This window comes from Sapajus apella, unplaced genomic scaffold, assembly GCF_009761245.1.
Source record: "Sapajus apella isolate SASKATOON/1434 unplaced genomic scaffold, GSC_monkey_1.0 scaffold59, whole genome shotgun sequence".
Lineage (NCBI taxonomy): Eukaryota > Metazoa > Chordata > Mammalia > Primates > Cebidae > Sapajus > Sapajus apella.
The window spans coordinates 691,046-714,706 of NW_022436999.1; the positions used below are offsets into that span (position 1 = coordinate 691,046).

The 23,661-nt window shown below is 42.5% G+C and overlaps 1 protein-coding gene across 11 annotated transcripts in view; it reads right to left on the reverse strand.

The window, feature by feature from the left end:
- Window positions 1-23,661, reverse strand: part of RGS6 (regulator of G protein signaling 6) — a 627,092-nt gene that overhangs the window by 62,019 nt on the left and 541,412 nt on the right. For all 11 annotated transcript variants that reach the window (XR_004259060.1, XM_032245700.1, XM_032245707.1 and 8 more), the window contains exons 13-14: window positions 13,561-13,671; window positions 1,968-2,093 (exon numbers count right to left, since the gene is read on the reverse strand). Coding sequence is in view for 10 of the 11 variants with exons in the window: in XM_032245700.1 (XP_032101591.1) it covers window positions 1,968-2,093; window positions 13,561-13,671 (237 nt within the window). In the remaining variant the exon portion in view is untranslated. The remainder of the gene's footprint in view (window positions 1-1,967; window positions 2,094-13,560; window positions 13,672-23,661) is intronic.

Here is a 23,661-nt window from a genome sequence, read left to right on the forward strand (position 1 = left end):
GACCAAATCCTGGGTCATTCTTCAAGCTCTCTGCAATAGTGCAGGCAGTGCTACCTGTGGGCTGAGATGTAGTTAGGTAAAGGGGAACTCTATACCACTCCATCTTGGAGACCCAAGAGGAACAGATAAGAAGGGGAGATGAAAAAGACTCCCAGAGATGGCTCATAGGGGCCATGGTGGGGGTAGAAACTGGGACTGAGCTGCCTACACAAAGAGACCGCCTAGGTCCATCAAGCTGGCCACAGAGGGCTTTCCTTCCTATGCCCAGGAAGCTAGTCTGGGCACCACCCTGGTGAAGAGTATAAGAAGTCAAACCTTCTCTTACAAATACTTCATCAGGCATTGAAGCAAAGATCTGAAGTGTTTGGAATCATGCTTCAGCATAAGGAAAGGTGCCTGTATCATAACCCAAAATAAGATTCTCAGCCTTATCTGGTTTACAACAGACACATGGATGCCTAGAATGGTGTGCTCCATACAGCTAGTCAGCATCTACGCGTCCTCCCAGGAGCTTACAGCGTGGGAGAGTCTCACGGCCACCCCTCTCCTCATTTGGTCCTCCAGCTTGGAGTATTCTCTCTCCTTCTTCTTTGTCTACTGTTATCCTGTATATTCTTTAAAGTCCAGCTTATGATTTAACCACTTCAGCTTTCATTGATTCTTCTCCTTTAAATGCTTTCAAAATGGTTCTTAGAGTTTTACACTCATTTATAGACATTCAACGATTTAATCACTTCTTATGCTTTTTCCTCAAGGACCTACAAGGTCGTTGCAGGCAAAGATCACACATCTTGACTTGCGTCTCTCAGCAGACTCTCACAGGGCTTGATACAGCACAGGTGTGGCATAAATATCACTTGATTGACATATGGGACTGAGATGGTCTCAACTTCAACTAAGTAGATGGATGTTACACGTTAACTTTGGAGGGGCAGTCCTTTGCTTGCAGTACATGCTCTGAGTTTTTAAAGTAATAAAATATTTAAACATTATTAAAACATCTTTAAAGAAAACAGCACTGGAAGATGAGTGTTACTCTGCTATATAAATCAGAATGTGGCACAAAGAAAAAAGAGAGAGAGATTCCATCTTACCCATTAAGAAATCACTAGTTTGCTAAGATCACTAGGTAAGTCTTAGATAAGTCACATTTTCTTCAGATTTCTGATTCTTGATCCAATGCGATAAAAGTCTAAATAAACAAGTTCCCCAATTTTTCATGACCAAAGAGATCTTACTTTTAATTTTCCCCCTTTTCTTCCTCTCATATTGGACCTGAGGTTTTGAGTATCTTATTTTTTTCTCCTATTAAACAGTAATTATTAATACATTCTCATCAAGTACCAGTTACAGAACAACAGGATCAATCAGATGTTCTCACTGGCATCAGATGATCAGAGTAACCACTATTTGGAGTTGACAGAAGTTGTTCTAAAAGAAAAAAGCATGTTTTTATTAGCTGCTACAGTTACGTAGCTGCTACAGTTACATCTCTGGTTATTGAGTGGTATTTACTTTGCTTGTTGAAATTCTGAAATGAGCCCACTGACTCCTCCCTCTTCTGTTTAGCGTCTCAGACATTCAGGTCCCTAGACTGGGAAGTTTGGAGGAGAGAGCCTCTGAGCTGCCTCTCCACTCTGAAGCTTCCTGGTTCTGTGGCTGTACTTAATGAATAATGTCATCAAATCCGTTTGACTATTTAATTATTATTGAAGACTTACTTCCAATTAGTTGAACAAAGGTCACAGAGACTTGAAGTAAAACATGCTGGTGTTAGTAGGTGCTATTATGGTGGAGTCAGAGTTGCATATTTTAATTTGTTCTTCCCCATTTCAACCTCAGCCAGATTAGCTGGCATTTGAATTTGAACCCTGATAATGTTTTATTGAGAAAGAGAGATGGAGAGACTGATCATGCAAATTTCTTCACACACATTCTGCACACAGCTCAAACTCTGAGAGATTTACCTGAGGTTTTCTGAACTGAATTCGGACTCCAGGAATCGTAGAAACTGGTCTCGTCCCACCTGGTCTTTCAATATCTCATCAAAAGAGAAGCCCCATCTTTTTACTCGCTGTTGGCTGGGCTCTTTGCTTTGGGGTGAAAGAAGAAGGTTAAAAAAAATCAATACCAGGGAAAAGCTTGTGTCATATTCTCTTCAGTGACTCCAATCTGTTTTGCAGTCATGCACCAAAGGGAAACATCTCATATTTAAGGGGAAGATTCTATAAAAGCTGCACAAATTCCAAATGCAGACCTTTGTATAACAACAGCAACCAGTGATGAACAGTTTCTTTAAGGAGGCATGTTAAGGGATGGTCACCAGCATGCCCTTCAAATGGCTGCTGTCTCCCATGTCATTTATTAAGCTCCCTGAACCATTCCTGTCAATTATGGACCCAATTTTTGACTCCATAATTTTTTCATGAGTACTATAACCCAGGATGCTTCATGGACCCAATCTTTCATCAAAACATATTATCCCCCACCTCCCACACCTTCTTCAACCCTCAGGGGAGAAATTAGGGTCCTGCTTAGAGTCAAGGGATGTACAACTGGTTACAAATGTATTGACACATCCAGAATAATGCATATTCTCTGGTTAGAAGCAGACTGTTACATGTATTTATTGCTTTAACAACCATGTACAGTGCTTACCATGTGCTAGACATCGTCCAAGCATTTTACATCTGTTAACTCACTGAGTCCTCACAACTAGTCTGTGAAAAATATACTAGTATTATTCCCATTTTCCAGATAGAGAAAGTGAAGCCTCATGATAGTTTGCCCAAGGACACACAGCTAGGAAGTAATGAAGTCAAGAATCAAATCTAGACAGCAAGGCTCCAGAGGGCATCCAGTTGTTGTTGTTGTTGTTTTTTTTTTTTTTGAGACTGAGTCTCACTCTGTCAGAGTGCAGTGGTGTGATCTTGGCTTACTGTGACCTCTGCCTTCCCAGGTTCAAGCGATTCTCCTGCCTAAGCCTCCTGAGTAGCTAGGACTACAGGTGTGCACCACCACGGCCAGTTAATTTTTTGTATTTTTAGGAGAGATGGAGTTTCACCATGTGGGCCAGGCTGGTCTCGAACTCCTGACCTCAGGTGATCCCGCAATGTGATGTGTAGAGATTCACTCAGGGTGGTTGACAAAATATTAAGGGAAATATTTGGGAAAGTGGTAAGATTATAGTCTCAAACCTTTTGGAAAGCTGAAAGGTTTTTATTAACTTATGGAACAGGCTGAAGGCAGCCAGTCCTTACGTTAGAGCCTGAGGTCATAGAGTGAAGATTAGGGATAACAGAAGCATCCCCAGTTAAGTCTGTTTGGCCCTACATTCCTTTGTCTCTACTCTACCTACTTGTTTACTCATATAAACTTTGTGCTGGATAGCTCTCTCGGGGAGGTTGAAGGGGGATTACTAGTTAATGGTGTTTGCTCTGGGCTCTGGAACCAAACCTTTTGTCATTCGTAAAACCACTCTTTTAACCATGTTAATTATCCACAAGCATGTTGACTTAGAACCTCTGTTATTAAATCCATACTGAATAAATGCGAGGGCGAACAGCAAGTAGGGGTTGGTTAGCTACAATTGCCCTCTGAGAGCAGCTGATGACCTCTCTAGCCCACTCAATTCACTGTGTTTTGTGTGTGAGTGTATTTATTCATCCATTGCTGAACCAGGGTCTGCAGGACAGACCTCTGGAAGTGGTGATCGGCATCTCAGGTAGCGTCTCTGACATGATCAATGCCGCAGTGATGTTATTAGGAGGTAGGATCTTTGGAAGGTGATTAGGTTATGAGTGGGATCAGTGCTCTATGAGAGACCAGAGATCTAGTTCAAAGATGGCTGTCTTCTTGCTATGAAGACATAGCAAGAAGACAGCCATCTATGAACTAGAAAGCAGATCCTTGCCAGATATTGAATTTGCCAGCACTCTGATCTTGGACTTGCTTGCTCCAGAACTGTGAGAAATAAATTTCTGTTGTTTATAAGCCACATAGTCTATAGTATTTTTGTTATAGCAAACTATAACAGATTAAGACAGAAATTGATACTGCAAGTAGGATGCTGCTGTAATCAACAACTAAAAACGTGAAAGTGGCTTACAGGGTAAAGAAGAGTTTTGAGATATATGTTAGAAAAAGCCTCAGTTGGCTGGGTGTGGTGGCTCATGCCTGTAATCCCAGGACTTTGGGACACTGAAGTGGGTGATTCATGAAGTTAATAATTTGAGACCAGCCTGGCCAACATGGCAAAACCCCATCTCTACTAAACACACACACACACACACACACACACACACACACACACACACACACAATTAGCTGGGCATGGTGGTGGGCACCTGTAATTCCAGCTACTCTGGAGGTTGAGGCAGGAGAACCATTTGAACCCAGGAGGTGGAGGCTGCAGTGAGCCGAGATCACCCTACTGCACTCCAGCCTGGGTGACAGAGTGAGACTCTGTCTGAAAGAAAAAAAAGAAAAGAAAAGAAAAAGGCTAAAATGCTATAACCAGGCCTGTATTGGATATTTTGGTGAGGGCTCAGAAAGAAAAGAGGAGAGCTATAAAGAAAGCCTCAATCTTCCTTGATAATACCTAAATTATTATTTTTAATAATATGGTAAAAGCCATTCTGTGACTTTTAGACATAAATGAGACTTATATTACTGGAAACTGGAGAAAGTTGATCCTCACTATAAAGTAGCAAAGAATTTGGCTGAATTGTATTTGAATTCTAGTATTTTGTGAAAGGTAAAACTTGCAAGCAATGAAATTAACTATTTAGCTGAGGAAATTTCTGAGCAATGTGTTGAAGGTGCAGATTGGCTCCTCCTGACTACTTAGAGTAAAACATGACTACAGAATTGTCAAGCAAAAAGAAACCAGAACCTGAAGATTTGGAAAATTCTTAGTCTATCCATATTGCAAAAAATAAAAAATAAAAAAAATAAGACCACTAACAGTGTGGCCAAGTTACAGTTTGATAAGGATATTAGTATGGATGAGTCATCTTAATAGAATCCAGGAACTACTCTTCCTGGGCCATGTGGTGGTAGAGCAGAACAGTTTTAAAGGATCAACTCATCTCTTCAGTTTAGGTAGGCCAGGATGCCCCTGCCCAGTGCCTTGGGGATGAGGTCCCCACAGACAGCTGCAATGTGGGCTGCACTCAGCAGAGCCATGGGGGACTGGGCTACACAGAAAACCTGCAGGCAAGGAACCCCAGCCTGGGAAAGCCCCAGGGGACCCAGGAGAAAGCTGCTGTGGGGCCACCCCATCAAGCTGTGTGGATAATGCTGCCACCCAAATGGGCCTGGAAGACAGAACATCAGCCCAGGAAGGCCATGGGTGCATGACTCCAGCCCAGGAGACCTGTGGAGGTGGGGCTACTGCCCCAGTGGGTCTAAAAGACAGAGCATTGAGCCAAAAAGAATTATTCTAGAGCCTTACAGTTTAAGGCTGTTTTGCCCTGTTATAACAGTTTTTCCCTGTTATATTTTGGACTTACTAGGGACCCATTACCTTTGTTATATTTTGGACTTACTTGGGACCCATTACCTTTTTCTTCTTTCCTATTCCACATTTCTTCTTTTGGAATGAAAATATCTATCCTGTACCTCTCCCACTACTGTAGTTTGGAAGCACATAACTTATTTGGTTTCACAGGTTCACAGCTGGAGAGGAATTTGCCTCTGGATAAATGGTATTTTTAATCTCATTCATATCTGATTTAGATGATATTTAGACAAACTTTGGACTTTAGAAGTGATGCTAGAATAAAGACTTTGGGGACTATTGGGATGGAATGAATGTATTTTGTATGCAAGAGGGCATACGTTCTGGGGATCTTGGGGTAGAATGGTATGGACTTAATGTGTTCCCCCTCAAATTTACATGTTGAAATCCCGATCCCCAATGTGATGATGTTGGGAGGTGAAGCCTTTGGGAGGTAACTGGGTCATGTGGAATGCGACTAGTGTCCTTATAAAAAGACACCCCAGAGCTCTCTTGCCTTTCTACCATGTGAGGATCCAGCAAGAAGCCAGCCATTTATGAACTAGGAAGGAGGCCCTCACCAGACACCCAATCTGTGGCATCTTGACCTTAAACTTCCCAGCCTTCAGAACTGTGAAAAGGAATTTCTATTGTTTTTAAGCCACACAGTCTATGGCATTTTTGCTTTAGCAGCCTGAACAGACTAAGATAAGTTATTAGAAAAATTATGAAATAATAAGACAATTCCTTAAAAAGAAAATAATCCAATATCTCCATCTCAGAGCCAAGGCTACTGAAGAAACAATCATAATTTTATTTAATACCCCAAGAACAACCTGAGGGTCCTGAATATGCCAATGGAGAGTGGTCCGGTTATTTATGCTGTGTAACAAACCATCCTAAAACCCAGGGGCTTGAAAAAGCAACTTATTATTCTCTCGCTCTCCTATGGGTTGACTAGGTTCCACGGGGTGGTTCTCACTTGGGGCTCACATGGTTGTAGGTGGGTGGCAGCTGGAGGTGGGGTCATTTGAAGGTTTGACTGGGCTGTGCATCCAGGAAGGCTCATCACCTAGCAGGTGATGCTAGTTGCTGACCAGGAGCTCAGCTGAGGCTGTTGACCAGCCTATCTGCACATGGCCTCTCCAGTGGCTTTGGCTTCTCATAGCATGGCAGATGGATTCCAAGAAGGAACCTCTCAAGAGCAAATATTTAAAATGACCACGAAGGAAGCCACCACAGCGGTTCTGCATCACTCATTCTCAAACAGTTTGAGAGAGGGAAAAATATGTTCCCTTCTTTTCATCTGGCCTTGGTCTTATTGTTCTACTTGATATAAAGAGGGAAGGCACCAATCGGCCATATTTGGAGATCCACTACCATAGGAAAGGAGCTTGACTAACATCCTGGATTAATAGTTCTGTCAAACTTGCTGTGCATGGGCAGCGCAGGGATGATCTCTGCCTCTCAGCAGGTCAGGCTGGCTGCGAGTGAATGCCTATGGCTAAGCTGGACAAGCCAGGTTCCTTGCAGTTCTTTGCTCATGTGCCTGATACCCAGAGAGGGAGAGAGAAATGGAAGTCATGTGGAGAGAGCAAATCACAAACCACATTCTGCTGGCAGCACCAGGTTTCATTAGACCCCAGCATCTGGTTAGTGGCACCACCAGAAACACTTTCCATACGTGTCTCTGGGACAATCTCCTGGTGGTGTTTAGATGACATAAAGAATTATGTCATCTGGCAACTTTTGGCTGACTTTTTCTCAGTGAGAAGCCCTGGTGATCACTATTTCCTTTAGTTAAACTTTACTTCTCAGAATTTACTCTTTTTTTAGGGGTCTCGTTCTGTCACCCAGGCAAGAGTGCAGTGGTGCGATCACAGCTCACTGTGGTGCATAAACTTGAGGTGTGGCTTGCCCATCCTTTAAAACAGTACCCTTTTTCCCCTCTGCATATAATACACTTATTCTTCAACTTCCAGATCAAACAGCTTGTCTGAGAAGGAGAAAGGATTAAAGCATAATTTTCTACTATTTACGCTATATCCTATGTCATCTTGTCCATGTTCTGTTCAACTACCATGCCATCCTCCATTTGGCTGTCTGTAACCTCCCAGGGCAGACACAGTGTATTCTCTACCTTGCAGAATTCAGACATGGTCCGTGACATCCTGGACCCTGGAAATCATAACAAGTCTGCTTAGACCCCTTCATCCAGCCCAGTAAAGTCCAAAGCCCACCCGAGACTGACATGAACTCCTGAGGGAGTCCTGCTTTCTCAGGGTCTCCACTTTCCTGCAAACATTGACCCACATTCTCCAAACCCCTCCTCCGTGAAGCTTCTGGGAGGGTGGGGGCCTTCACTGGAATTTGAAGGTCTTGAGAAGGGGGTACATATTGCACCTCCTAGCAGCCTCCTGCTTAAAAATCACATACTAGACATTCCTGCTTTTGAAAAGCCCCTGGTCACCTCAGTGCTAGGCATTTCCCTGGCCCTGCACAGAGACCTAGTTTTGTTGGCTTCTAGCTTCTCCCCCTTCCCTGCTTTCCCCTCCCCTTAGTTCTCCCCTCTCAGGAACAGAGAATTCGTTTGTCTCATTTTCTCAGGGGCACAGCACAACCCTTTCCCTTTGTTGTTTGAGTCTCTGCCAACCCCTCTGCCCTGAGGGCCTTACTTTCTACCCCAAGTGGCTTAGTGTCCTTTGCCAAGCATGGAGGAGCTCTGGTGTCAGATGGTAAGATAGTATGTTTTATTTATCTGGCTACATTTGTATCCCGAGAGCCCTTCTTGTTCAAAACATAGCACATAGTGGGCTTCTATACGTATGTACTGAATTAAACTGAAACTGAGAAAAAGTGACTCAGTTATTTTATTGGTCATCTTCAGCCTTCATTTTGTGGACAGAAACTATCCCTTGGCTGAAGTGTGATGCTGGCACTGATCCCATACTCTGTTTTTCCTAACATCATTGCCAGCAACTAAGTGGGTAGGAGCAGCTGGGGGAAGAAACAGGGCTTCGTTTTCACGTGTATCCAAACACTTGATTCTGCCCCTAAGTGGACAGAACACTGTAGCTGTCTTAGGTTAGGCAAGAAGTTCAGAGTCAAAGCTGGAACAATAGGAGTAGAACCAGGGCATGAGTAGTAAGGGGCAGGCAGCACCTTCTTGGGGAAAAAGTGTGAATAGGTTGGAATAAACCAACAGGCCAGGTGACCCCATTTTCCTAAATGATTACATACTTTTTTGCTGACTTTCAAGAACAAAAGAGGAAGTTCGTTTTATTATGGTGAATTAGGTTCATGCGCTTGCCTCTCCACCTTTCCCAGATACCAATGAAATGATCAAATAAAGAATGACTTATTCATCCATCCTCCCTCCAGCCCACACGGTGCCCACTGTGTGCCAGATAGGCCTAGGCGCTGAAATAATCCTAAGTCCTATTTAGAAAGGGAGCCAGTGGGAGGACGTGTCCTAGGACAGCTGGAGGGCGGGGTGGTCACTGCAGATTGGTGGTCGCAGAAAGCCCTTCTGAGGAAGGGACACCAATCCTGAGTGAGACCTGAATGAGAAATGAAGACAGCCATGTAAGGATCTGGGGGACAAGTGGCCAAAGAGGAGGGAATAGGCAAGTGCTCAGAGCTCAGTTAAGTGAAGAAAAAAAAAAAAAAAAAAAAAAAAAAAAAAAACTCCAAAGCAAATAAAACTAAACATAGTATGTAGAGGCAAAGAAATTTCCTATCAGCAGATGAGAGCTCTGAGAAATTTCAGAAAGGCACAAAGCAGATGGGCTGAGCTTGTGACATAGCTGATTGAGAGCAGTCTACAATTCCAGTGAAGGCATCAGAGAAGGAAATAGCTGAGTATCCCCAGCAGAAGCCTGGGCAGCAGGCCTGGAAGTGGAGGCAGTGGGTGGGCATCAGACAAGGGGCATATAGAAGCAACTCAGGAACATAGGATAGGCTCCACATGGCAGAAAGCATTTGCTAAGTTAAGGGGGCTGTTTCCTGGCCAGCTTCTGAGATGGACACCGAGGCCAGAGGATTGTGCTTCTGCCAACCAAAGGGCAGCACAGCATGCAGAGGAAAAACATCTTGGGAACCAGGGAGACTTTAAGACTTGCTAGCTGTCTCCCCACCTTTCACTGGCTTCTGCAGATCCAAGTGGGTTCTCCTAAGACCCATCAGTGGAAGGAGAAGAGTGGACTTGTTGGGGAGTATCATGGTGAAGGAACAAAGACATCAGAAACTCCATTAGGGCTTGAGCTACAGAGCAGAGCACTTGGCTGCAGGGACGTCACACTAGGGAGGGTGGGGATCTACCTCCCCAAGACTCCCATTGCCACCTGTCTCACTGTAAGAGAGGACCCAATTTTTTAGTCTGTTCTTGGACCACATACCCAGGACCCAGAGGGGAACTGTGGCAACGGACCTATGCCCATCCATTCATACATTCAGGTGCAGCCCTACACCTGTGTAAACTGCTCAGGGAAAGCCTGCCAGGGAACTCTGTGAACCACACAAGGAGTTCTTAAACCATGGTGGGCTCAGAATTGCCTGGGGTGCTTGCTCAAGATGCAGATGGCCAGAGCCACCCCAGTATGTGTATATTTTTAATGAGCACCCCAGGTGATTCTGATGCACGGCATGGCTTAGAACCATTGACCCACACCATCACTGAGAGCACCCTCACCAGCTACTGATAGAGTCCCAGGCCACGGCTGCACTGTAGACTTTTTGTACCTCCCTGAGTGTGGGGAGATCCAAAACAACAACAACAACAAAAAAAACCCAGTGTCCAATTGTCCAACTGCCAGAAATTCTGAATTAAGTGGCTGTGTGTGAGGACCAGGCATTACTATGTTTTAGAAATTTCCAGGTGGTTCTAATGTATGGCAGGATTGAAAGCCAAGACCTTCCTTTATAAAAATGAGCAGTCTTCCAAATAGCTGGGCATATGAAAAGAATGATCTGCTTTGAGCAGTGACCAGAGGAATGAAACAATGACCAAAGATGATGATTCTCTAATAAATAGCCCCGAATGAAACTAAGTGGCAGAAATAAAGAGGAGATATGGGAAAAATATAAAATATGAAAAAAATCTGTATCACATCTCCAGGGGAATTAAGAGGATAAACACCAACAGAACAGAGCAGGCTACTAAGAAAAGAACAGTCCAAGAAGTATTAAGAAGTGCTGGAAATGAAAAGTGCTGCTGTCAACCACCCGCCCAACACTCAGTGGGAAAAGAACAACTCATTGAAGTATAAAATCACGAACGGACGCTGCTGAAAATCAAAGCAGTGATTCTGAAGAGCAATTCAGGATATTGTATCCTTTGAATATAGAATAATAAGACTAAAAGATGGAAATTATGATAGGGAAAATGTAAGAGATATAACAACTCCATCCCAGAGGCCCAGAATTCTTAAAAAAGGATTTCCTGAAAAGTGAGGGTAGAATGGAAAAAAGAACAGCAAAGTTTGAAAACAAGAGAGAGAAAAAAAATCCTGAATTAAATAAAGAGTTCAGTTCTTGACTTAGAACAGAAGAAACTACTTAGGTCTCATCAGAAATATTAGAAAGAATATATATACTATATGCTAGTTATTTTTTAAATGTTCATAGAAATATAAGTTCAAAAATGTTCGTTTAAAATATATCAAGTTAACACACCTCTGGGAAGAATGGGATTTAAAGGAGGCAAAAGTAACTTCTACTTTTTATTTTATATACTTCAGTCTTATTTGTTTAAGTTGATCATGTTTTTAATTAAAACATTTAAAAGGAAATGCAACTAGAATAGAAACTAGAGTTTTTACAAGGTTAACATAAAATTTGATTAATAAAGTAAAAGGGAAGAGAAAAACAAGAACAAAGAATGAGGTTCAGAAATATGTCAGGAAAAAGATAAAATATATAATTCAAGTAAATGTGACTGTTGTATGTCCCAGTATCTAAAGCAAAACATATTGCTAGGATCTGTCTAATAGCCATGTGAAAAGGTTCTCAAGTATATTAACAAAGAAACAAAGGAGTAAAACGAGAGTTATTTTAGTCTTTTGGATTTGCAGAGGTAAAAAGACTGATGATGCTTGGAATGATAAGAATGTGGGAAATGGGCACTTTTAAGCTATGGGAATGAAAAAGATGTGTTACGGTTTTGCTCAACAGGAATCTGGACATATGAACTAAAATTAAAATATGCATATCATTTCTAGAGATTCTACTCCTGGAAAATTTATACTAAGGAAATAACTGAACTTGTGTACAAAGATGTTGCTGGAATCATTGTTTCTAGTGGCAGAAATGGAGGATATAACCTAAATATTTATGACCCAGGGATTGGTAAAATAAATTTAACTTCACCCATGCCAGGGGATACTATGTAGCTATTAAAAAGAGTAAGGTGGATCTATGTGTTTACACAGAAAGACTGCCATGACATATTGTTAATTGAAAAATTATTGGAATATATTATATTCATATATACCTATGTATACACATGCAGAACCCAATAGCCAATACACAAAAGGATAGAATATTATACATGCATAAAAATCCAAAGTAACAGACACTAAATCAGATGTTCCCAAACTCGCTGGGCTCATGGGACCCTTAGTGTCTCAGTAAGTTTTTCACAGTGCCCCTGGGCCAAAAGAAATACTTAACAGTGTCATTTATTATGGCCAGGACCAATCAACTTAATATGTATTTGTATCCTGACAACTTAGCAGCTGTTTGAAAGACACATGAATTGATTTTTTTTTCATTCTTAAATAACTACAATATGCACCTATTGGGCACTACACGTTTTCTTAAATTTTGGAATTAGATTGGACCTTACCATCCCTATGTCCTATTCCATGTTAATTTTTGCACAGTACTTGCTTTTTATCAGAGCGACAGCACCGAAAAGCCAGATTTGCAAAGGCATGTTTCATCACAAGGGATGTAATGTGCTCTAATGTTGAAACAGAACCATCTTAAGCTAGCAGTTTATGCAGTATCTGGCATGAGTCAACTATCACTGTTGTTCCCTAAAAAATTTGGGATATACCATGGTAACTCTGAGTTCTCCAGAGTGCCCAGGGCGCCCTGGTCCACTTTGGGAACCACAGCATCAGACTAGAAACAAAGGTTCTTTTTGGAAGATGAAATTGGGTTGGAGGAAGAGAGCATTTTCTTCTTTATGCACATCCAGATAATTTGAACTTTTTAGAATGAGCATCTGTGACTTTCATTACTTTTTATAAGATGTTTTCCCTTTCAGGAAAAGAAGCCAGAAAAGGAGCAAAAGACAATGTGAGAGTGACAGAGACATGAAAACGGAAATAAATGCAGGGGGTGCGAAGGCACATCACACTAGCTTTGTCTGTGTGTTTCCTTCTGTAATTCTGAAAGTAGTTCAAGTCCCTCTGGGCTTTGGTTCCTCCCCTCTTAAGTAAACACACTCGCTTCCCTCATATGGAAGGAGAAACTGGCTGGAATCACTGCTGGAAGTTACTCCAAAAGAGCAGAGTGATGAAATCATGGCTCTGGAGCCCTCTGCCTGAGTTCTAGCCCTAACTCTGCCGTACTAGCAGAACTTGACCTGGGCAAGTTCCTTAACTCCTCTGTGCCTCAGTTTCCATACCTGCTCAATGGTGAGAATAGTAATGTTTACCTGTCAAGATAATTCAGTGACAGACACTTACTGCAGGATGTGGCCAAGGCGGAATATGTGCCAGCTATTACCATTGTCATTGCTGTCTCATAGGAAAAAAATGGGAACAGCAAATTCTTCCCTTCCAGCAATCAGAACTAGAGAATGATGAGGGACTGTCCCAGTTATCATGATATCCAGAGGGTCAGGGGGAAGCCACAAAGGATTTGTGGCTTTGCACAAATCAAAGCTATAAGGAGGTAGAAACTGTAAGTAGAACTCAGCCAGGAGCCTACTTGAGGCATTTCTGTTCCACCAATAAAAAAACTCAAATTAAGATAGAATATAAGGTAATCTCATGATCTCATGGATTTTTGTCTACATCCATTCCACTCCCAAACCTTAAAACATTTTTTACCTCATCTCTATGTCCCACAAAGCAACATCGTCGCTGATCCAAGGGTTGGATGGCTCGGCTGGTGTTATCAAAGGGTCATATTCCATGTATTGTTCTGTGTAGGCAATCAAGCTGCAGGAAGAAGGCAGAGCAAAGAATGCCACTGATTTCCTTAAAAAAAAAACTATTCTATTTTACACAAACATTATAGCAGTCTTCACATAATTCTAAATTAAAGGAAAAAATTTATTTCCGTTCCCACTTCTGACACATCAAACTGTTTTCATTTGTCCTTATTTCCTTCTCATTATGAACATACCATTTTTGCATTGTTGCAGCCATAATATACACATGCATTTTATATCACTTTTCCCTACTTGACACTTTACCTGAACTTTGGTGCATCTCTCCCTGGTTATGCCAGCCTTACTGATGTTAATGCACTGGTTAAACCTGTTTGTGTATTACCCTCCCACAAAGACTGGTTCTCAAGGCATCTGGATCTCACAAAAGACACTACAGCTCCACCAGATTGCCAGCTCAGCATTCCCAATTGAAGGACTTTCTTATTACAAAGATTTTTAAATACCAGCAGACCACAAGGAGTTAAGCATAAAAAAAAAATTTTTTCTAGTTAATAGATGTTGACTTAATAGATTGACATAATCTATTTTAGACTAATTTTTATCAAAATGTAGGTGAATAGTTAGAATAATAAAATAGTACCAAATGATTACATATACTAAAAAAGCAAAGGAATTGTTTTTCCTCCTATCCCTTCTTAGAGAGGCATCTACTTTCTACCTTGTTTTTTTCTAAAAGTTACCTATGTATTTCTAAATTATATGCTTTTATATCTATTCTAGATTTTTTTGATTTTAGGCAAGAATTTAACTTTCTGTTCACCAGTCCTCAACTCCCACCTTTTTCCTACATAGTCCTCCAAGTAGACTTGTATAACAATTTTTGTTAAATCAATGGTCAATGCCTACATTATTAAACTAGATAAAAATTGTTTGCTGTTCAGCTGAATATCATACTACTTTTCCAAGTGTTTTAACAAACCTGCAAAACATCTAGCAATCATTTTTTTTTCACATCTTAAACACATCAAATAATCGAGCAGTTCTGTCCCCTTGTTTCCCAGAGACTGTCTTTCCCGACGTCTTTAGTCTTCTTGCTCGAAACTGGATCATTTGCTCTATGGACTTGATGCAAAATTATCATCTCGGGACTTCCATCATTTCTGTATTGAAACCCATGTTTACTGGATTCCATGCCTATTTCTTGTTTTTACTCCCTGGTTGTGTTGAGGCACATCCTTTAGTAGTTTCCTAATAAAGGATGCATGAAAATCCTTGCAAGTCTAAAAATGCTTTTATCTCCATACCTGACTAATAGTGCTAGACATAGAACAGTAGTAGATGAAAAACATTCCTTTAGAATTTTGAAGGCATCACTCCAATTTTTTTTTTTTTTTCTGGGCAGCGGGGTTACTATTAAGAAGCCTGGATCCATTTTGGTTCTTATTCTTTTGTTCAGTTTCTTTTCTCTCTGTCAACTTAGAATCATCTCTTTATTGCTAGAGTGTTCTGAAATTTCATGTTGGCCCTTGCTCGTTTATTCATTATGCTGCGCACAGTGTGCAACAGATAAGAAAATATTTCTCAGGAATTTTATAGTATGTCATCACTAACTTTATACCCTTCATTTCCTTTGTTTGCTTGTTCTATATTTTTTCCAGGTCAATATTGGACATCCTGAATTGTTAATCTATTCTCCCTACCATTTTTCATCTCCTTGTCTTTTGTTAAACTCTCAACTTTCTCTTTATTTATTTTTTAATTTTGAGTCATTCTTTCTTAAGAGAATTTCCTTTTGGTTAACAGAGTGTCAAGTTCTTGTTTTATGGATGAAGTATCTTCTCATATCTTAGAGAAAATTAATTCTATACTTTTATTATAAGTTTCTTTTACTTGTTGAATGATTTTGGTTCTTCCAAGTTCCTTTTTTCTGTCTATTTTGATTATACTCTTTCACGCTGAGGCTTGAGTGTCTGGAAGATCTTTGGACATCCATTTGTGCTTAAGAGTGAGGTGCTGAAACCTGCTTGGAGGCTCAGTGTGCATGCGGAGGGGCTGGTCACTGACGGGCTTCATAGTCACAGGGAAGTTTACCAGTATTTTCATGGGAGCTCTACGTGAGGCATCTGGAGTCTTCCCCGGCGGTTCTATTTTTCTCTAGAGCAGGCATTGGCAAGCTTTTTCTACAGGGCCCAGAGAGTAAATATTTTAGGCTTTGTGGGCCAGATGGTGTCTGTTGCTACTACGCAGCTCTCCTGTTGTGGCATAAAAGCAGCCATAGACAACTAGCAGGTGAATGCGTGTGACTGTATTCTAATAAAATTTTATTTGCAAAGACAGACTGGAGTATGGTTTGGCCCACAGGTTGTAATTTGACAGCCTGCGGGTATATATGTTTGGCTCCTGGAGGCCTGAAAGCAGGGTCGTGGAGGGGCCAAGGGTCTGCTGGGGCTCCGAACATGATACTCCAAAGTATGGCACTTTAGTATGCTGAGTACTTTGAACTAAAGGAGACTGAAAGGGCCTCAGAAGCCAAGGCTTTCACTTTCTCTCATGCCCCTGTCTCCCATCCCTTTTTCTCCCCTGATGCAAGTCATAGAGACAAGAATCCTTTTTTCCCAAGGTGGGTCAAAGAAACTAGAATGCCTTTCCCACAAAGCAAGCCACAAAACCAGAAAGGTCATTCTCTCCCTTCTCCCTTGAAAAGCCTCATTCCAGAGAGGTCCTCTTCCATACTCTGGGGGAAGGAATGCTACTCAGAGAGACTAACAAGAATCTGAACAGACAGGCCTTGCTGGGTTTTCTCCCCCCACGCTGTTATCAGTAGATCACACCCTTTTGTCCAATCACATTTCTGTGAGGCTGCCCATTCTTCATGGAACCTACGCATAAAAACGGACAGTTTTCTCTGGGTCTTTGAGTCTTCATCTCTGAACACTTCTGTGTCATGTAAAACTTTGATGAAATAGATGCATTTATGCTTTTCCCTTGTTAACCTCTTGTGATAGCAGTGTTGGCCATCATCCTCATGGTGGATGAGGAAAGGTATCCCATTTTCCATCCCTACAGGCCTCACAGTTCAGTGTGTAGAGCTTTCATTAATTCTCTTGTTTTCGGCTGGCCTCTTATGATATCTGATGTGCCTGTGTTCTGAGCGTATGTGGCTCAATTTCTTTCAAGAATAAACTTCCCATCTCCTGTGGTGGTGGTAGGTGGGAAAGATTGTTTCCTAGTGGGGCAGGAGATCTAGGGGTACAAAGGCTCCTGAGACAGACTTGAGTGTTCCCCTGCTGTTAGCCCCATACCTCATTCCTCCTTCCATAGTCCCTGGTGCCTTCAAGACCAAGGCCAGGCTTTATTGGGAAAACCAGCTCACTTTGTCACATTATTTCTGCCCCCAGCATGTAGGTTAGAATGTTCTTCACTCTGCCCCTATGCACTTTGTTTTTCTCTCTCTTTTTTTTTTAAGGTGGAGTTTCGCTCTTGTCCTCCAGGCTGGAGTGTAATGGCATGATCTCTGCTCACCGCAACCTCCGCCTTCTGGATTCAAGTGATTCTCCCACCTCAGCCTCCTGAGTAGCTGGGATTACAGGCATGCGCCACCACACCAAGCTAATTTTGTATTTTTAGTAGAGATGGGATTTCTCCATGTTGATCAGGCTGGGCTTGAACTCCCAACCTCAGGTGATCTGCCTGCCTCAGCCTCCCAGTGCTGGGATTACAGGCATGAGCCACCGCACCCGAACCTGCACTTTTTTTTTTTAATTAAATTTTGAAATATTTCAGGCACACAGAAAGGTATAAAAATTGTAAGAAATCACCCTTGTACTCACTGATGAATTAAAAAAATAAAACATTACAAATAGAGACGTGGGGGCCTGTGCTTACGTTCCCCAATTCTATAGACTTCATGTCTTGGACAAATATGTTGAAATTATTAACAAATAGTTTGTTAACCTTGTGGGTTAATATCATTTTTGTTCCTTTAGTGACATGTTGCATTTGAGGAAAGGGAGAAGATGAACATATTTCTACAATATTGTCTTGGTTACACTGAGTGACTTTATTACAATTTATTTAATCATTTCCTTTATATTAGACAGACTTTAAATATTTCTTTTTTAGTATACATAGTACTGTTGTAGAGCACCACTGTTCATACAGATGTTTTCTTTTCATCTTCCGGGTTATTTATTTAGAATTCACATCCATAAGCAGAACTATTCGACCCAAAGGTGTGAATATTTTTATGGTTATTGATCCACAATAAAACTTTCTTTAAGCATTGCCAGTTCATGTGTCAGCAACTTCGCCCACAACAGCAAAGTCAGAGCCACAATTCCTACTATTGAATTGTAAAGGGCGAGCATGGCCAATTAGCTTAATGCTGGACATACAGAGAAATTAGTCAGAGTCTCCATCTCATGCTGTTGGAAATGTGATCCATGAACCAGCAGCACTGGCATAACCTGGGAGCCTGTCAGCAATGCAGGATCTCAGGTCCCAGCCCAGGCCTCCTGAGTAAGAGTCTGCATTTTAATAGGATCTCCCAGGTGATTCACATGCACATTCAAGTTTGAGAAGAAACACACCTCATTCCTCAATTTTGCAAAGGGTTCAGGACATGAGATGTTTTATTTATCAAATCAAAATGAAGAAGCCCCTAGTAATTCTGGTTTTGAAGATGGATGTACGTTTTCTGATACCTCGGAGCCTCCCCATTGTCCCCGGTGTAGACTGTGACCCAGTGGGGTAGAAGAAGCAGTGATCACAGTTGAAAAGCATTGGTTTGAGCTCTTGGTTGAGCCACTTTACTGAATCTTTGTCAAGTTCATCATATGTTATGTAATGGCCTTGTTGAGCACTCAGAACCATTGTGATAGTGGGAAAGCATCTCAAAAGAATCTTGACAATCCTCTACAAATATAAAATAGACAAGTGAAACCATGTGCACAGTAGAGGCACATCCTCTGTCCTATAGATCTCCTGCCAGGTATGCATCTTCCCCAGGGCAAGCCTTCACCAATAAGAGCTATATTAGTTTGATTTCACGTTGCCGATAAAGACATACCCAAGACTGGGCAATTTACAAGAGAAAGAGGTTTAATGGACTTACAGTTCCATGTAGTTGGGGAAGCCTCACAATCATAGTGGAAGGCAAGGAGGAGCAAGTCATGTCTTACATGGATGGCAGCAGGCAAAGAGCAAGGTTTTTCAGGGAAACTCCCATTTTTAAAGCCATCAGATCTCATGTGACTTATTCACTACCATGAGAAGAGCACAGAAAAGAACTGCCCTACGATTCAATTACCTTTCGCCAGGTCCCTACCCCAGCACCTGGGAATTCAAGATAAGATTTGGGTGGGGACACAGCCAAACCATATCAAGAGCTGTACAGCATCTTAGGCAGAATGAACATGGGCAAGGGAGCTCTAAGAAAGCACTGTGGCAGGAAGGATCAGGCTACAAGTTGGTGCTGCAGTAGGTAGCCACTTCTTAGCCACTTGGGCTGATTGAATTCTTTTTAAAAGAAATGGTATTGCATGTCGAGGAATATGTTAGTTTTCTAGAGCTGCTATAATAAATTACCACAAATGGCTAAAACAACAGAAGTTTATACTCAGTTTTTGAGGCCAGAAATCTGAAATCAAGGTGTTGGCAGCATCCTCTCTTTAAAGACTCTAGAAGAGATTCTCCTCTCCTCTGCTCTCCTCTCCTCTCCTCCCCTCTGCTCCCCTCTCCTCCCCTCTCTTCCCCTCCCCTCCTCTCCCCTTGCCTCCCCTGTCCTCTTTCTGGTGGCTACAGGCATGCCTTGGCTTGTGGCTGCATCATTTTCATCTCTGTCTTTGTCTTCACATGGCCCTCTTCTGTGCCTGTGTCATCTGCTCTCTTTTTCTGTCTTATAAGGACATTTGCCATTGGATTTGGAGTCTTTCTGGATAATCAATGATGATTTAAATATCCTTAACTGAATTACATCTGCAAAGACTCTTTTCTCAAAGGAGGTCACATTCACAGGTTTCACGGGTAAGGACTAGGACCTATCTTTTGGGGGTCCACTATTCAACCCACTACAGGGAATGCGAGAGAGTAAGCTGGATGTGCGGGTAGAGAGAGCACACTGGGCCACCTGTCTCCTTTATTCAGATCAGCACAAACACAAGCCAGCAACAGAAAACCAAAATCCTGTCTGGGGGGTGATGGGTCATACTGAGGTGCCCCAGAGAATCTGAGTCAGGATGACAGATCAGGGGGTTCTCCCGATTATGAGGCATTTGAGCATTCATGGTATTCTCAAAATCTGAGATGAGCACACAGCCCAGGGACTCCCGTTTTTCCTCCCAGAACATATGCCTCGGTCATTCCAAACATCTCAGCCTTAGTTAGCTTTGAATCTGAAATAAAAGACATCCACATGGCAGGCCAAGGCAAAAGGTAGGGCCTCTTTTAACTAGTTAATTGTGTTATTGGGCAATGTTTTTTAAAGACAAGAAACAGGTTTTTCTGAAGTAGAATGTAGGGATTGAAAAATGAAATTTCCTCCCCTCCTCTCTCTCGTTTCCTTATTTCACTGAGACAGGCTGGGGTTTTCATCAGACTCCTCCTGGAATGTGTTCTAGCAGACCCTCCATGTGGCCACATCTCCAGCCTGGGAAGGAGGGGTCCAACCGGCCAGGTCAGGTCCTGTGGACAAGTCCCCATATGGAGCCAAGTGAGTGCTGGGGTGAGGGGACAGCTGGGAAGGCTCAGGAGAGGCTGCGGTGAGAATTCAGCTGGCACCTGGTCCCTCAAGGAGCCTGCAGGATCTAGCTGCCTATTACTGTATGCAGAGCAATGAAGGCAGCTGCCCGCTGACCAGCCTAAGGCAGTAGAATCTTACAAGTCCAGAGAGCAACTAAGGAAATAGGAAGTAATATGTGATTACTTAAACTGCAATGAAATACAGGCACATAGCCAGATCTCTTTAAGAGAAATCTGGGAATATCTTCAGAGAAGTAGGTAGAGGAGACGTGGTTACAGCTGATGGTGATGTTGGTTTAGGAGAATGTTGGGTTGAGAGCCCAAGGTGAGATTTTTGTAACCACCCAACATAAGAGCACAAGATATGACTTTGTAACAGGCATTAAGCATCAACTAAATTGTTCCTGTAAGCTTGTGCCACATTGCGCCTTCTCCAAAAAAGGTCTGGGCAAGTGGCATCAGGACACGCTGTAGAGGAACACGTGGAGAAGGAACCCAGAAAGTCCTGATGATCTGAACCAGGCAACAAAGCCAAAGTCATTACGAGCAACTCATCTGTCAGCCAGTGTCAGCGATGAGTGCTGTTGGTCAGAAGGGAAATTTATTTTATTAAAAGAGGGAAATCTATTCTTTTAAGTTACATAAATAAAGTCAGAGGCTTTGTAAAGGAAACAGTAAAATTATATGGCCATATGTATTTTGAATGACGTATTTTATTGGTAGAAAAAGGAAGTACTAAATCATCAGAATTAGACATAGGCACACTGGGGCTATAAGAGGCACTCCTAGCCAGCAGGGCGCTTGGAGATGCTGGTATATTAAAGACAATGAGGCTGAACAATTTGGTCTTCAGATTCTAAGGGAAGGGGAGAGACTGGGGTTTTATATTTGTTTCTAATGATTGCTGAAACAGATTATCTCATATTTAGTAGCTGAAAACAATACAAATGTATTGTCTTATAATTCTAAGAGTCAGAGAAGTCTGAAATGGGTCTCACTGAGCTAACATCAAGGTGTCAGCATGGCAATGTTCTCCTAGGGGAGAATTCATTTGCTTGCCTTTTTCCAGCTTCTGGAAGCTCCCCACATTCCTTGGCTCACGGCCCCCTTCCATCTGCAAAGCCAGCTATGGTCCTCTCATGCTGCATCACTCTGACGCTGACTCTTCTGCCTCTCTCCCCCACATTTCAGGGCACCTGTGGGTATCCTGGGCCCATCTGGGCAATCCAGGATAATGTCTCTATTTTAAGGTCAACTGATTAGCCTACTTAAGTCCATGCTGTCACAACCCATGCAAATAAACTCAGTGTACATGAATCTGTGCTCCCTTGTTTGTCCTATTTGCCATCATCACGGCATGGAAAAGACAGGAGACAGCAAAGCACGTCTTGTTGGAGGTTCCCACAGGTCATTTGGGCTTTTAGTATTCTGCTGCCTCAACTGCTCTCCCAGCTTCTTGGGACAGGGACGGGGGTTGTATGTGATCCTTCCCAGATAGAATAGCAGAGAGGGTTAACTTCACAGCCAGGGTAGCCAAAGACTGAGAGGAGGCGAAAGAACACCCCATCCTGGGCAGACAGGGAAGGTGGCCTCCTCTTCCTGTATGCTTCTCAACATCATCACACTGTGCAGAAACAGCACAAGAAATGAAAGCAAGGACTCCTTGCCTTTTGCTTGCTTTCCTGCCTCCTTAATCTGGGCTGGAGGTGCCTTATGCCTGGTAGCTAGAGCTTCCAAGTTGGGACACAGGAAAGAAATGAAGGTTGGCCACATAGGGTAAGATCTAAGCTTAATGCAAAGAGATGAAAAGGCTTTTGGGTTTGTGCCTAGGTTGTCCAGTGCCATTTCTTAGGCATGACAGGAGATCCAAATGGAGATAGAAGTGCTGCCTAGGAATACAGTGAATGAACTTGGTTGTGTTGACCCTTACGCTGGGTCTCTCAAGAATCTGAGTGAAGCAGATAGGAATTCTGGATGGTAAAAAGTACTCCAAAATGGGTGAGCAGGCATAGAAGGCCTCTCTGGGTTTCTGCTCAGTTCTCCTTGTCTCCTGACATGTACACAAGGCTACTTCAGGAGCTGCCATGTATTTATTTATAAGCCCTGTTCCTGGCCATGGTTGATTTGTCCAGGAACAGACAATGATGCAAATGGCATTCAGATACTCTTTCCCCAGCTTCAGCAGTAGAAGCTTACATTAGCCCATTCTCACATTGCTATGAAGAAATACCCAAGACTGGGTAATTTACAAAGGAAAGAGATTTAATTGACTCACAGTTCAGCATGGCTGGGGAGGCCTAGGAAACTTACAATCATGGAGGAAGGGGAAGCAAACATGTCCTTCCTCCCATGGCGACAGGAAGGAGGATGAGAACTGAATGAAGGTGGAAGGCCCTTATAAAGCCATCAGGTCTCATGAGAACTTACTTGATGAAGGCAAACTCATCACGAGCCTAGCATGGGGGAAAACACCCCTAAGATTCCATTACCTCCTACTGGGTCCCTCCCACTACATGTGGCAATTATGAGAACTACAAAATGAGATTTGGATGGGGACATAGCTAAACCATATCAAAATTGTATAGTCACAAAGTTCAAGGGCTAGTGGTGTCATGCTTCCTAACACATGTCTGTCATTAAAGAGAGTAAGGCCAGCATGGAAAATGGGCAGGAGCAGAGAGGAAGAATAGGTCTTGGAGGTACTCAAGGCTCTAGCTCCAGCTCTTCCTGAGCTCAGTGGCATTGCTGCCTTCCCCAGGGTTCAACTCTGCAGCCCCTCCTTGTATTCTGGGAGCCAATGTACACTCGTATTTTGTAGGACTAGGTTCAAGCTGGGGTTTTATTGCTTGGAATCAAACCAATATAGTTGAAAAGGGGATGAAGATGATGTGAATGTGAATGCAAGCTCATCAAGGCAGCCCTTTGCAGAATTATCCAGAGAGGTTCTCTTTCAGAACATGTGCTTCCTGGTGGTGTACAGATTACAAGATGAACACAGTCTGTTTGCGAAACACAAGGCAACAAGAAGGCCAGGCAGGCAATAAAGGAGGCAGCAATGGCCAATGCAAAGTACCATTTCAGTCCAAAGTCAATACCAACGACCGCAGAAAGACTAGAGGTAGGACAGGAAAAGCAAAAAGGGAGAAGAAAATAGAGGCATACAAAGAGCTTTGTAGGATGTCCAGCACATAACAGTACACAGCAGAAATGGTCCTCCAACTGCTGGGTGTGAGTGGCAGAAAAGCAGAACTGGAATGAGATGGAAGAAAGAAAATAAATATAGGGAATTCAGAAGTCC